Source organism: Lipotes vexillifer, unplaced genomic scaffold (genome assembly GCF_000442215.2).
Source record: "Lipotes vexillifer unplaced genomic scaffold, Lipotes_vexillifer_v1.1 scaffold2116, whole genome shotgun sequence".
NCBI lineage: Eukaryota > Metazoa > Chordata > Mammalia > Artiodactyla > Lipotidae > Lipotes > Lipotes vexillifer.
The window spans coordinates 805,781-818,683 of NW_006791713.1; the positions used below are offsets into that span (position 1 = coordinate 805,781).

The following is a 12,903-nucleotide window of genomic DNA, read 5'->3' on the forward strand; positions in this document are numbered from 1 at the left end:
AAAAAATGCCAGAGGTCATGCTTACAATGGAGAACTATCTGTGGGATTAGCAGCGTTGGCTAGTAGTGAATAAATGGGGGGAACGCCAGCGGGTAGTAGGGGTCATGCTCATGGGGCCCACCCACTGCACGTGTCCCACAGCTCCAGGAACAGCTAGTACTGCCCCATGGGCTGCACGAAGGCAGGAAATGTCCTGTGTTTGCTCTTCAGCCCACTTTAGACATTTCCTCTAAAGTAATGTGAGGCTAGAGGGCAGTAAATACGCATCCACTGAGGTTGTATTAAATTGATTACCACGTTACAGAACTTGTCATTCATTACTTCGTTAATTGATTCAACAGATGTTTACCGACTGCTCTTGGAGCTGGGGATATAGCAATAAACAAAAAATAAAAATTCCTGCTCTCATGGAGCTTTCGTCTTTGAATCCTGTTTTCCAGTACTGATGTTTTTAAAAATATAACCATTTTTAAAGTGACAGTTCAAAAGATGGGCAGTGTTCTCCTAATACTTTTTTCTCCTACATGCGAGGCAGCTTTTCTGAATGTAGGAATATAGAACTTCTCCCCCTTGGAGTTTGCACCATGTTTATTTGTACCCCAGTACACCCAGATGTGGTCAGACGGTTACTGGAGGAAATGGCTTTACGACATCCTTAAGTATATAGCAGGTATTTAGTAAAAATTTGTTGCTTAGTGTTAGACTACATTGTTGATTATAAATTTCTTTTTTGTCTTTTATTTATTTTTGGCTGTGTTGGGTCTTCGTTCCTGTGCGAGGGCTTTCTCTAGTTGTGGCAAGCGGGGGCCACTCTTCATTGCGGTGCGCGGGCCTCTCACTGTCGCGGCCTCTCTTGTTGCGGAGCACATGCTCCAGACGCGCAGGCTCAGTAGTTGTGGCTCACGGGCCTAGTTACTCCACGGCACGTGGGATCTTCCCAGACCAGGGCTCGAACCCGTGTCCACCGCATTGGCAGGCGGATTCTCAACCACTGCGCCACCAGGGAAGCCCTATAAATATTTTTTATCGCATAAATCTGATGTTTTAGAAACATTTTACAAAATAATGAGGCTTACTAAGGTAAACCTAGTGATTTTGTAGGCAGGGGACTGGAATTATGATGTTGCTTTTCTGTAGATCATTAGATTAATAGATTTTTAAGGTTCTTCTTTCTATACTGGCACGTTAATATATCAGCTGGCACTAGAAAAGGGGACCAGATTAGATGAATTTGAAGTGCCTGTGAAGCATCCATGTGAAGATGGTCTGAGAAGGAGAAATAAATGTGAGTCGACTTTAAAGATTGGTGATTGAAGCTGTGGGCCCGCTTAAGGTTTCCTAGGTGAGTGGAGGTCTCGGGCTGAGCATGGAGGAGACCTGGGGCCCCGTGACTGGGCAGAGATGCCCCTCCAGAGGTTGGCCATGTTACCAGTCTTTATGGGGCTAATTTGGGTATTGATTTCTGTTCTTATCTTTATTATAGTCTTTCTATTTTCTTTAGATTTATTCTGTTCTATTTCTGATTTCCTAAACTGGATATTTGACTTACTTCTCAGAGCTGTTTTAGCTGAACTCACATACTTTGATGTGCAACATTTTACTGCTGCTCAATGCTAAGTATATATATATATATATATTTTGGCGGCACGCGGGCCCCTCACCGCTGTGGCCTCTCCCGTTGCGGAGCACGGGCTCCGGACGCGCAGGCCCGGCGGCCGTGGCTCACGGGCCCAGCCGCTCCGCGGCACGTGGGATCCTCCCGGACCGGGGCCCGAACCCGTGTCCCCTGCATCGGCAGGCGGACTCTCAACCACGGCGCCACCAGGGAAGCCCAGTGCTAAGTATATTTTAATTTCCATTAGGATTTCATTTTGACCCATGAACTATCTGGAAGTTAATTTTCAATTTTCCAAGTCTATTGGGTAACTTTCTGTTTGTGATTTCTGTCTTAAAGACGTTGTAATTAGAGAAAATGGCTCATGTGACATGAGTCCTTCGGATTACTGAAGCCTGCATTGTAATTTGGTACATTGGCACTGTTGATAAATGTTCTGTGTGTGTTTGGAAAGGATGTGTATTTTCTGCAATTGGATGCAAGGCTGTCCATGTCCAGTAGATCAAGCTTGTTACTTGTGTTTATTTCTCCCATGTGCTCCCTGAATTTTTGAATGCTTTTTCATAATAATTGAGAGAGGGGCATTGAAATGTCACAGTACATGGTAGGTTTGTCTGATTCTCCTTGATGACCTGTCAACTTTTGCCATTCTGTATGGCATTCTGGGTCCTTTCCTGGCCTCTGTCTCGCTCATTAATTTTCTCTTCAGCTGTGTTTATCCTGTTGCTTAACTTACTCAGTAACTTTATTTTTAATTTCAATTTCTAGATATTATACTTAGTGCTTTCCCAGATCATCCTGGTCTTTCTGGGTTTGATTCCTTTCTTATACTTTTAATTAATTTAAACATACTTATTTTACTAGGCTCTCCTGTTTTTCAGTTATGCGAGGTTCCGTTATGCGAGGTTCCGTTCTTTGTTCTGTCCAGGTGGTCTCACGTGTTTACAGTTTTCGGTGGTTTGTTTTCTTCAGTGTGTGCTCTTCATTTGTGAATCCGAGGAAAGGTGAGGGCTCTTCAGCAGGTGTGCCTCCAGGGTTTTCTTGAGTGTGTGTCTCCTGGTAGTATTATCACTAGCCTGGGAGAGATTTTTATGTAACTTTCTCAGCTTGTGAGTGTCCAGACCACATGTGTAGTATAATTTTGAACCCCAAACCTGGGTGAAATTCAGGCTCATGAATATGAATTCACATATTTGTTTTCCTCTCCCTCCACCCTGTGACCTTCCCAGCTGGAGCCCAGATCAAGACAAGCTGCCTGTCTTCTCCCTTAGCAGATGGGCTGTTTTTGGTTTAAACTAGTTGACCAGTTCACTGAAAATATAGCCTTTTGAGGGTCTCGGCTGTATCACAGGGGCCTTGACCGCAGCTCCCTGAATCCTATGGCCTCTGGTTCGGCTCTTCCTGAGGTCATGTGAACGTTCTCCCTCCCCTGAGGGTCACAGATCACTCTAGTGCTGGCTGCTCTGGTTTTCCTTACATTCCTGAGAGGTCAGCTATTGGTTAAAAGGATGGCTGCTTTTGTGTGGAGTAATCCAGTTTGTGGAAGGAGGACTTTTAGGTCTCCATCACATGAGCGGAAGCAGGAGTCTCCATCAGTTTACGGGAGAAACTTTTATTAGCATACATACTCTTCTTTTTTAAGTTTTAAAAAATTTAGCATGAATTTGCCTATGCACCTTTGTTGTCAGGGTTATATACATTTTTTTGGTTTAACAGTTGTTGAGCTGCCAATTGGAGAAATCAGATGAGGGCCTATTTTTAGCTAAATTCTATTGTAGGCCACAGGTCAGTTTTCAGTAAACACACACACAAACCCATAAACAAACGCATATATACATTTATATTAGCTACCTTTCTCAATTCACCTATTGTCTTTTCTGACTGGGAGGTAAGATATCAGGACTGCAGGATGGAGGCAAGCCCAGTGCCTCGGTTTTGGGTGGCCTGGTACTGCGGGTGATGGAAGCAGTGAGCCCACCTTACTTTCCTGGACACTTCATGGTTTGGGATGGGGAGACTCACATTTAAGGACCAGAGGTGAGAGGTCATGGCTCTGTTACAGCATCTGGCAAGAAGCACATGGCTTGGTGGCTTTCTGAATGTTTAGCAGGACAGGACGGGCAATCGTAATGCCCCAGTGATTCGTGTATGACCCCACGAGCGTATACTCACTTTATTTAGAAATGCTGTGAAACTATATGCTAATTGCAGGCTTATGGGGAATATTTTAAATTATAATATTTTAACATAATTGTAAATAAATGATTTCATAAAAGGTACAAAAAAAATCATTGGCATGAGGATGGAAATAGACATCCCGTTAGGACAGCAGCTGATGCTGTGCCCCTCTGCCTGGCCTCCGTTCCCTGTGGTTACGTGAGGAAGGGCTCCTGTTTAAAGCGAACCAGTCATCCTGGTCATACTCACACCTAAGCCCCAGGAAGTCACATTCCTCAGTACGGTCCACACTGGGATTTGCTTTGGAAAGGTCTCTCTTGATTGGGTATAATTTGTTCTAGATTATTGTAGAACTCTGTTTAGGATTTATAATATGCTTTAAAAAAAACTTAATTTCGATTTTTTTTTTTTTTTTTTTTGCGGTACGTGGGCCTCTCACTGCTGTGGCCTCTCCTGCTGCGGAGCACAGGCTCCGGACACGCAGGCTCAGCGGCCATGGCTCACGGGCCCAGTCGCTCCGCGGCATGTGGGATCTTCCCGGACCGGGGCACGAACCCGCGTTGCCTGCGTCGGCAGGCGGACTCTCAACCACTGCGCCACCAGGGAAGCCCTACATTTTGATTTTTAAGGAAAAATATGAGCCTCTGGTTAGGGCACAGTGCTGTTTATTGCCTGTGATATTGACAACTTGTACTTTTCATTTCTTTTTCTTTAACACATGCTGTTTCTGCTAGAGCAAGACGGTTTGTCTTCTTTTTCTCTTGGTAATCGTGACATGCACCTCTTGAGAAGACTAGTCATAGCAGTCTATTGATGTGATGGATTTCAGAAATTGTGCTCTTGCAAGAAATACTGAAAAGAAATTGGTGATGATTAAACAGGTTGAAGCAAGAGATTTAATTAGTGCTTAAGAGACAGAACTTACAGTAGATCATGTCCATTTTCAAGCTGAGAATGAATTCCCTCTGCCATGATTACAATAGGATTTTAGCTCAAATTTCCTTTCTTCCCGTGTCTTTCCTGATAAAATTGGCTAATAGAGCTTCTTTGCATGTAAAATACCTTAAGTACCAAAGTCTTCTAATTGAGTTTTTCTTTCTTTCTGGAAAGAACATTGAAGACTTGCTTCCAGATGTTTTGCATTAGCAAAGTAGATTTTCTAGCAACAGGATGCTTATCTAAAATGCCGGAATCGACTTTAAAAAATCAACTAAATTTCATTTTCCCCATGAAAGTATTTGTTTTGGAAAATGCACACGGTTGCACAGCATGTGGGTAAAGCTTCAGCAGTGAGCTCTCGTCCAGCACCTCCTTTGCCTGGGGATCATCCAGTCCACTGACTCGTGGTCATCCAGTCCACTGACTCGTGGCCATGCCCCTTTTCCAAAACAGGCCTACTGAGTCGAGTGCTGTCATTGGTGACTTTCACTGATAATAAAACACTGAAGTATATACATTATTTACTTTAAAGTTTCAAGTAAATGGGAGAGAACGAAAAGTTAGACCTATAATACCATCATTCAGTTTCTTCCTTTCAAGAATGGAAGGGAAAGGGGTGTTTAAACGTAACCCCACCTTTTAAGTATCTGAACCCCCCTTTTAAGTCACGAGTAAGCTCCCTTTGAGGCTCCATTAATAGTTGTGACGCTTGGAAAGTTCCTTAGTGCTTTCCTTGTCCCCAGAGTTTTGTTTGTCAGAAACTGAGCTTGTGGTTGTGCGTGAGAATATCACTTATTATGGGCTGCATCTCTCTCCCACCTCAAAACAAACGAAACACAAACAAATAATAGCCGTTGCTTTGAAAATGCTGTCAGAGTTTAATTAAGCCAAGTCCAGCTAATTACCTTCAGCAGTGAGAGAAGTTTCACTCTGACACTTCCCGTCTGGTGGCTTTCCCTAGACAGGCCCCAGAAAGACACCACGAGCCCGCCCGGGGATTCTCACCTGGCCGCACTGCTGAGGTCAGGAGAGAGCGAGGTGTGTGTCTCTCGCTGCTTGCTGTCCTTCCCTGCTTCCCTCCCAGCCATCTGTGGGAACCCAGCGACTGCAGCCGCTCTCGGCTTTGTGATCCACCCAAGTGATGACGGTCCTGAGTAACAGTTTGCAGGCCCCCTTCCTCAGGCGAGCCATGAGTAACAGCAAGGAGATGAGCTCAAGGCTTGACAGGGACAGAGGCGTAACCCTGGCCCAGTACCTGGGACACAACTGGGTCACTATTAACAGCAACAGCAATCAAACTTCAAGCAGATGCGCCGTTAAAGCCCTTTTACATAATTGTAGCAGGCTTGGGTTTCCTCTGGTTCAAGTGTTCTTGCCTCTTTGATAATCAAATGATCTGAAGAAAGGCGTAGAATTTCAAGGGAGAATCTGCAGGACAGACGCACAATAAGGCCATTCACGGGACTCTTTTATTAGCTTACACTGTATCTGCATCACGTTAGGTCTCTGGCTTTACTACAAGGCTCCATTTAAACTTAACCCAACTTGCAGACTTAACTGATCCAGGAATTACTCAATACAACCAGCCAGCTACTGTAGCTTTTCCCCTCTGATAAGGGGATTTAACACAATGGGCTTCACAGTTCTTAAATGACTCCGTTTTTTTCCCCCTGTCTTTGAGATGTGGTGCTTATGTGACCTTTTGTTCTGAATAAAATTCCACATGGTTTGATTATATTTTTTAAAAGTACCAGCAAACACAGTATTGACTTCTTACCCTTAGAGGAAAACGTTTAAAATCTTGTAGATGGTATAGAAATGGAATTCATGTCATAATATTTACACAGCTAATTTCACTATATTAGATATTAACTATTAGATATTATTAAACTTGGAAATATTTTATTTTTGAGGGGTGATTCTGATAAAGTTACTGGTAGCACTTCTGCATTACACTTTGACTTTTGCACACTTCCGGTTATCTGCTGGTGTCTGTGCCGTTTCTGCTACCACAGTGCTGATAGACTAACCTGGGCACACTCGGCCAGTATGTGGAGGGGAAGCGGCCGGGGAGCCTGACCTCAGAGTGGGAGACCCTTGAGGATGGATTTGGTAGCAAACCACTGAGAGCACTGTCGGCCCCCGCTTTGGATCACACCTCAGAATAGTGGGTCTCAAACTTTAGTGAACAAAAGTCATCAGTAGGTTGGATAAAAATGCAGATGCCTCGATTCCACGCGCAGGGGGTCTGAACCAGTAGGTCTGGGATGGGGGCCTGAGAATTTGCATCTTTAGCAAGCACCAGTTGATTCTGTTATCTGACCCCACTGAGAACCATTCCCCCCGATTCACCAGGGATTGGGAGCTCAGGGACCCTCCTGGGGAGGCGTGACCCTGGTGGGATTTCCCCAGGGGGTGGCAGGCGGGAAGGTTGCTCTGGAATGTCCAGCGAGTATCCTCTTCTGTTCCGCCTCCCTCCACAGCAGGGCGGCACCTGCCGTGAGCACCGCGTTCCCAGGGACCTGCGTCACCCGTGGGCCTGCGCTTGGGTGTCTGAGAACGTCTTCTCACCCCCAACCCCTTCTGTACGTCGTCAGAATTTCCGAGCAGTTGTTATCTGCGGTATTTAATCCGAATTTGCTTCTCTAGCCTCCCCCGTTACCGCCCTATTAAAGTAATTTTAGATTTTTAGAAACAAAGGTCTTTGTCAAAAGATTTCCGATTAGAAGCGGACTCTCAAGAAGCCTTTTGGGGGTTATGGACGTAATGTGTTTGTTCATTTCATGAAGGTAAGATTTTTCCTTGAAGATAAGTTGATCTGGTGATCAGGACAAACAAGTGGTGATGACTGCTGTTGATATCCCAGCGCTTTGCCTGCAGTGCCGTCGTGTATTCTGTTTGTAGAACCCACCCCCAACGCGGTTGAAGGACTTTGTTATTATGAGAATTTTCAGTCCGACACACAACGAGAAAATACAGTTCCCATATCTGCATCACCTGGTTTCCAGAGTTACCAAGATTTGTCATGCTTTTCGGCAGCATTTTTTTCCCCTGTTCTTAAATTTTGCTGGTCGTTTTTTAATTGGTTCTTTTCGGAATGACTCAAACATGAAAAGCTTTGCTTGGGGTCTGGGTGTGGTGTTCCTGAGTAGTAACTGCAAGATGTCCTTTTCAGGAATGTGTTCCAGAAAACCTAGAGCTGAAGGAGCAGCTTTTTGCTCAGCTGGATGGGATCGTTGGTGACCAAGTTGTCCTGAGCAGCTCCAGCTCCTGCCTCCTGCCCTCCAGGCTGTTCTCCGGCTTGGTACACGTGAAACAGTGCCTTGTGGCGCATCCTGTGAGTATGTCGAGCCTGGAGATGCAGTGAGTCTCACCTGGCTTTCTGGGAGCAACGTGTTTGGATGAATCTGCTAGTACTTTGTAACTGCTTTACTGACATATAAGTCACATATCACACAATCCAACTTGTACATTTCAGTGGTTTTTAGTACATTTAGAGAGTTGTTACAATATCACTGTCTCACAAAGAATTTTATCCAAAAATCCCTTGAACTCTATCTTATACATCATGCAGTGTGGGAGAGAATGATCAATACTTACAGACTTTCGCCCTTAAGTAACTCACCGTCTAGCTGAGGGGAGAGACTGCTAATCAAATCATCCCGGTGCCAAGGAAAGGTGCCACGTCAACGAAAAGTCTAGACCACATGGGATTCTGCAGGTGGGTCACCTGTACTGTGTGGTTTCCTGAACTTAGCTCAGAGTAGGGTCACTTGTGCTGATGTGCAGGATCCGGGTCCCCCCCCGAGATTCCGGTGCAGCAGCTCTGACTTAAACCCTCCTTTTTGTGGTCCCTTCCACCAGACGTTGGCACTGACTGCGCCAACGCACTCACCAGGCGTGCGCTGCGAGGCATGTTGGACCATGAGCTCCAAGTTGGCACGTGGGCACTCAATCTTTTTGCGATTAACGTGTTAATGTCAGGAAAGGGGAATCAGAGTGGGGATTCCGGGGTCATTCGGTGGACATTTGAGTACCGAGTGGAGGTCAGTGTGACCTTGGAGACCTGGGACAGCCTGGTAGGACAGAGACGCCGCTAACTTAGCTCAAGCCCACCCCGGGCCAAGAACAAGCATGGGCCTCGTAGAATCGCCAGGAGACCAGCTTGACTGCAAGAGCAGGAGAAAGGTGGAAGGCTTGGTAATACTTGGGTCATGGAGAATCGCGAGAGTTACTCTGAAGAATGAGAACTGGCTTAGGTGCCGGGCAGCTCCTGCACGGAACTTGGGGCAGAATTCCCAGCACGAGTGGCCAGGGCCTAGGGAGGTGAGGGGTCCTCGAGTGGGGAGCAGGGAAATTCCTCTTTCTGAGCAAGAGGAGGTTAGAGGGGAGATGAAGACACAGGGGAGTCACAGATGCCTGCTGGGCCTTCCGTGCTGCTCAGAGGGACAGCCTGGGAGTCACAGATGCCTGCTGGGCCTTCCGTGCTGCTCAGAGGGACAGCCTGGGAGTCATAGATGCCTGCTGGGTCTTCCGTGCTGCTCAGAGGGACAGCCTGGACCACCGTTTACGTGACTGAACGGTCTGGATGTCCTCACACTGAAGTTTAATGGAAAGTGTAAAAGAATGGTTATAAAATAAGGAGACTTAGACCCAGAGCACAGAGAAGAAAACCAAGCATTTAGTTACCACTCCATACAGGTGAAAACAGCACCAGAGAGACCTTAACGGAAACATCTAAATATCAGGTTCCATGAAGCATGTCATGTCTTGCTTCCATGACATACGTGTGTCCATAACAAGCCTCTTAGACACCGTGATTGTTACTTGGTTGCTTCAATAAAAGGTGCAAGCCTCTTAGTCAAGAGCTTCCGTTTCTAACCAGTGTTTTTTCTTCTAAGTCAGTTTAAAAAACAACTGAATCAAATTGTTCAGAAAACACCCCCTAAGTCCTCTGACAGTTTTACTCCATCTCTCTCTTTTTTTTTAAATTTATTTTAGGCTGCGTTGGGTCTTCGTTGCTGCACGCGGGCTTTCTCTAGTTGTGGCGAGCGGGGGCCACTCTTCGTTGTGGTGCGAGGGCTTCTCATTGCGGTGGCTTCTCTTGTTGTGGAGCATGGGCTCTAGGCGCATGGGCTTCAGTAGTTGTGGCACGTGGGCTTAGTCGTTGTGGCTCGTGGGCTCTAGGCGTGTGGGGGTCAGTAGTTGTGGCGCACGGGCTTAGTTGCTCCGCGGCATGTGGGATCTTCCCAGACCAGGGCTTGAACCTGTGTCCCCTGCACTGGCAGACGGATTCTTAACCACTGCGCCACCAAGGAAGACCCCACATCCCTGCTTTATAGTAAAGAAAAGTTCACCTAGGAGAGACATGCTTCCAATTCTTATCATTCTGATCTTAAAAAGGCCAGAGGTTAAACATTTTTATAAGAATTCATATAAGAATTCAGTGATTATAGGCAGGAGACAAGTGATTCAACTAAGGCATTGATTTATAATTTATTTGAAATAGGTGCTATCCTCGCTTGCTTTCTAGGAAGGCTGCGACAGGGTGACCAAGACAGGCTGGGAGCAGAATAAACCTCTGAAGTGTGTGGACCAGCTGCCTCTCCAGCCAGTCCTGGGAGAAATAATTTCTTCTCTCTTCTGTAGAGCAAGTCATTTTAAAGTGGATGCTTCTTGTAGTTATTTGGTAGATGTGAGATTCTACCAATTTTCACCCAAACATGGAGGAAAAACAATTTAAAGTAAAGCATCATTTGGGGAACAGTTTAGTGTGCATCTGCTTAGTGGTGAGGCTGATCAGCAGCCTTTTATCAAACAGCCTTTTCCTTTTTCTGTTTTTGTTTTTTGGCCATGCCCCGCGGCATGTTGGATCTTAGTTCCCCGACCAGGGATCGAACCTGTGCCCCATGCAGTGGGAGCGCGCAGCCTTAACCACTGGACCGCCGGGGAAGTCCCTCAAACAGCCTTTTCTTTAGATGTAGGAGAATTTTCTTTGAGAATCTTCAGGAGTGGTTTCTCAGAGGAAACCAAGAAAACCAGAGCTGGGTGGGCAAGCATTTCCACTGTGGACAGACTCTCTTCCTGTCTTAGCATCCATCACGCTGTTGAGGCTGAAGAGGTCTTCTGATATTGTGTGACTTCTAGGTAAGATATGATTGCGGAAGCAGATGTTTGAGGCTCGACATGGAGAAATTAAGGAAATGCCAACTTTAGGGAAGATACTGCCAATCCAATAATTTTTTTTAAATTAATTAATTTATTTTTGGCTGCGTTGGGCCTTTGTTTCTGTGCGAGGGCCTTCTCTAGTTGTGGCGAGCGGGGGCCACTCTTCATCGCTGTGCGCGGGCCTCTCACTGTGTGGCCTCTCCCGTTGCGGAGCACAGGCTCCGGACGCGCAGGCTCAGTAGTTGTGGCTCACGGGCGTAGTTGCTCCGCGGCATGTGGGATCTTCCCAGACCAGGGCTCGAACCTATGTCCCCTGCATTGGCAGGCAGATTCTCAACCACTGCGCCACCAGGGAAGCCCTCCAATAATTTTTAACACTGACACAGGAGACCGGCAATGACTATTGTGGAAAGAGGATGGCTGGGGGCAGGGTAGGCAGAAGCTTACGAGGTCAAGACAGCTGGGAGCAGAGAAATCCCGAGAGAGGTCAGGGGTTTGGAGGTAAGCGGTAAATGTACAGGATGGCAGTTTGCACCCTCCGATGTGAACCTCAGTGTTGGTTATGATTCATGCAGTTCTGTGCTCAAGTTCTTTCGTTTTCTCCCTGCTCTGTGCATTACTTTATTTCTCGAATTTTTTGTCACTGGATGCTGAATCTCAAGGGGCCCCATCTGCCCTGCTGCTGACCCTTCAGAACAGTGAGCCAGCTCTGCCGGAGTGACACCCAAACGCCAGCGCCATCTTCCTGACTCTCTCTGCTCTGTCTCTCTCCTAAGGTAAATCCACCCTACTACGTCCCGTTGGTGGAGCTGGTCCCACACCCAGAGACGGCCCCTGCGACGGTGGACAGAACCTACGCCCTGATGCGGAAGATCGGACAGTCCCCGGTCAGACTCACCAAGGAGGTGGACGGCTTCGCTCTGAATCGTCTCCAGTATGCCATCATCAGCGAGGCCTGGAGGCTCGTGGAGGTGTGTGCGCCGCCCTCTGTCCTGGCAGCTGAGCAGAGGAGGCAGGAGCCTCTGGGCACGCCATGCGGGTGGGAGAATCAGACACTTGCTCTGTTCCGGAGACCAAGGGCAAGCTGTTCCTCTCTGTGTTTCAGAGGTTCCCCTGTACGGTAGGTCACTTGATATTCGGATGTGGTGATGGGCTCCTCTTCCTGCCCTTTCCTGTCGTTACCACGTAATTATCTCTGTGACGTGCTGCATTTTCCCACTATCTCAGATTCTGCTCCCCCCACTCCCAGTATTATAATTTTTCAGGAGGAAAATAAATTATATTTTGAGTAAACTTGTATCCTCTAAAGGAACCCAGTTTATTTCAAGAGCTTGAGGAAGAAACAGTGGATGACTTTTTTTTTTTTTTTAATTAATTTCTTTTTGGCCGTGTTGGGTCTTCGTTCCTGTGCGAGGGCTTTCTTCTAGTTGCGGCGAGCGGGGGCCGCTCTTCATCGCGGTGCGCGGGCCTCTCGCTGTCGCGGCCTCTGTTGTCGCGGAGCACAAGCTCCAGACGCACAGGCTCAGTACTTGTGGCTCACGGGCCTAATTGCTCCGCGGCATGTGGGATCTTCCCAGACCAGGGCTCGAACCCGTGTCCCCTACATTGGCAGGCGGATTCTCAACCACTGTGCCACCAGGGAAGCCCTGGATGACTTTTAAACTTGTTGGTAGCATGCTTGTCTCACATACAGTCAAGAGATTATTTATATATATATATAAATTTATATACATCTATATTTACATACATGTAAATTTATATACATATATATTTAACATCATCCTTGAATTAAAAGATTTTAGACGTGACTTTAAAAATTGCCTGGCCACACGCACTCCCACCTGCACTTGTGTGAGGGGCCTGGTCCCTGGCAGGGGGACGACAGGGCAGCTCCACACCTGGGAGTGGTCCAGGCTCTGCCGGTCTGCGCTCCATCCCTCACTTTCTGATGCTTCCCCAGCTTCTGAACGGGTCGGTAGCGTGCTCTGCCCACACCTGTCCTG

At 46.9% G+C, this 12,903-nt stretch overlaps 1 protein-coding gene across 1 annotated transcript in view; it reads left to right on the forward strand.

Annotated features, from left to right (window-relative positions):
- The window catches only part of CRYL1 (crystallin lambda 1), a 78,816-nt gene that overhangs the window by 46,856 nt on the left and 19,057 nt on the right, over nt 1–12,903 (forward strand). Inside the window, exons 4-5 of the mRNA XM_007464510.1 lie at nt 7,908–8,069; nt 11,677–11,871. Coding sequence (XP_007464572.1) covers nt 7,908–8,069; nt 11,677–11,871 — 357 coding nt within the window. The remainder of the gene's footprint in view (nt 1–7,907; nt 8,070–11,676; nt 11,872–12,903) is intronic.